This window comes from Borostomias antarcticus (genome assembly GCF_949987555.1).
Source record: "Borostomias antarcticus genome assembly, contig: scaffold_141, whole genome shotgun sequence".
In the NCBI taxonomy this organism is placed as follows: domain Eukaryota; kingdom Metazoa; phylum Chordata; class Actinopteri; order Stomiiformes; family Stomiidae; genus Borostomias; species Borostomias antarcticus.
The window spans coordinates 66,187-68,686 of record NW_028176521.1 but is presented as its reverse complement, the minus strand read 5'-3'; the positions used below and the strand labels follow the sequence as shown (position 1 = coordinate 68,686).

General features: G+C 47.6%; 1 protein-coding gene across 1 annotated transcript in view; it reads left to right on the top strand.

Annotated features, from left to right (window-relative positions):
* LOC311328408 (reduced folate transporter-like) overlaps positions 1 to 2,500 on the top strand; it is a gene marked incomplete at its 3' end in the record, with an annotated part of 9,983 nt that overhangs the window by 246 nt on the left and 7,237 nt on the right. Inside the window, exons 2-3 of the mRNA XM_084462380.1 lie at positions 828 to 1,429; positions 2,379 to 2,500. The exon at positions 2,379 to 2,500 is cut by the window's right edge and continues 250 nt beyond it. Coding sequence (XP_084318506.1) covers positions 1,139 to 1,429; positions 2,379 to 2,500 — 413 coding nt within the window. The 5' untranslated portion in view covers positions 828 to 1,138. The remainder of the gene's footprint in view (positions 1 to 827; positions 1,430 to 2,378) is intronic.

Below are 2,500 nucleotides of genomic sequence, written 5' to 3'. Positions count from 1 at the left end.
AGCTTGTATTTAACATCCTTGTGACTTCTCTAAGTCACTATTTTTCAGTGAGCTGTCTAGTCTAACTTAATAAAAATGTAGGTTTTAAACTGCATGTGAAACTAGCTAGATAGGCGTGTGTGTGTGTGTGTGTGTGTGTGTGTGTGTGTGTGTGTGTGTGTGTGTGTGTGTGCGTGCGTGTGTGTGTGTGTGTGTGTGCGTGCGTGCGTGCGTGCGTGCATCTGCCTGTATGTGTGTGCAGTATGCATCTGTGTGTGCATCTGTGTGTGTATGTGTATTTATATATATATATATATGTGTGTGTGTGTGTGTACAGTAGGCATCTGCCTGTGCATGTACATGTGTGTGTCAAGGTACCACACCATATAGTGTGGTCCAAACTTGGGACGAGGCAAGGGGACATCTCGTGGGTGTCATGCCGGTGCCTAGCCGATCATTAAGATGAGCTCTGTGCTCCACTACTTCCTGAAAGTCACTTGGCAACTTTATTTCCTGTCTTATTTGATTGGATTAAGTGATTAATCAGGTGTGCTGCAGATTAATCACTTAATCCAATCATATAGGACAGGAAATAAAGATGCCAAGTGACTTTCAAGTAGTGGAGCTGGTGCACAGAACCTATTGCGTAAAAAATAAATGTTGTTTACAATCAACATTAACTACAAACAGTTTGTTGCACATTAGACTTGAGTAAGTTCAGACTTATGCTAAATTCAGAGTTATTATATGGTACTTTCTCTACATAGAAAAAAAATGTGTTAAGTATGTTTTGAACTCGGATGTATAGCAAATGTCCGACTAACTCCCAACATTGTTATCTGTTACAGGATCACAATGACTGTGGATACAGCTGTCAGCTAGCGGGCTTTCAAACATTGCCAAGCCAGCGGAATGAACCAAAGGCCGACATTGTCTCTTACATGCAAAACGGCTGCATGACGCCAGAGTTGACCCATGATACAGTGGACATTTCATTCTCTTCTCATTTCCCTGCTCAGTCAACATATTTTTTACACTACAGAATAGCTGTATATGGTCACAGTAAGAGCTAGCCCAGCCTGCAAGGGGATCGAGGAGTCATACTAACACACACACACACACACACACACACACACACACACACACACACACACACACAATGGTGGACCATGATTCCCTAGCTGGTGGGGACCAGGCGGAGGAGGAGGCGATGCCTGAGTCGAAGGAGCCCATATCTGGAGGTCCAGATGGGGGCGACCCAGATCTGGAGGGGGCTGCCCCCCCCCTGGAGCCCGCCCCCCCCGCGGAGGAGCAGGGGAAGCAGCCGGGGGCGCTGCAGTGGTCCGTGGTGTTCCTCTGCTTCTACGGGTTCATGGTGCAGCTGAAACCAGGAGAACCCTTCATCACTCCCTACCTGCTGAGCCACGAGAAGAACTTCACCATGCAGCAGGTGTGTGTGTGTGTGTGTGTGTGTGTGTGTGTGTGTGTGTGTGTGTGTGTATCTAAATATGCTAAAGGTGTAACAAAACCAACAGTTGACACTCAGTACTGTACTTCTGTGTTAATATTTACTTATACTGGGTCACTTTGACACACTTTTAGTCAGGTGGCGTTTAATCTTTAGTCTTTCCCTCTCTCTCGCACACACACACACACACACACACACACACACACACACACACACACACACACACACACACACACACACACACACACACACAGAGTGCGATTTTCTGTGAGCTCCTTCTTCTGCAACCGCCAAGCTCTCATGACTGCCTGGGGGGTTCAAAGTTCAAAGTTCAAATTCCTGCTAAATGGGTCAGTGGCAGGCTTATCAGACTGGTCCGTGGACTAGGCTTATGTAGCAGTGTGTGAGTGATCGTATTGGCTTGAAAAACATGTCTGGTGAGATAGGGTTGTTGGGTAACTATCCACAGCAGGGGGTAGGTGAGATTAGTCAAGACTTTTTTCCTTTCTAGTACTTTTTTAACACATAGTCTAATGCTGTGTTCACACCGGGTGCACATTTTTCCTGCGGCGCGGCGAGTTTACATAGAAAGTCAATACAATTTGCGCGAACTGGGCGGCGGGCGGCACGGATGGCGAGAATCGCAGAACGCGGCAACGTTCGCAAAAGTTCAAATTTTTAGAACTTTCTGCGGCGGATTCGCGTGGCGACCCATTGATCCCGCGGCGAGATTGGGGGCGAACTGGGCGGCGTGAATTTTCTCGCCGCGCCCGGTGTGAACACAGCATTAGTCCGAGGTTAAAATGAACCATCTATGGGCAATGTCTCTCTAGACTTAAAGGAGAATTCAAGTCTATGATTTTGTAGCCTCTAAACACATGTAAGGAACTTATTCAGCGTCCTCCACATTAACCCCTCCCCCCTCCTGCAGGTGACCAATGAGATCAACCCTGTCCTGTCCTATTCCTACATGGCGGTCCTGGTCCCTGTCTTCCTGCTGACAGACTACCTGCGCTACAAGCCCGTCCTGGTCCTCCAATCCCTGAGCCACAT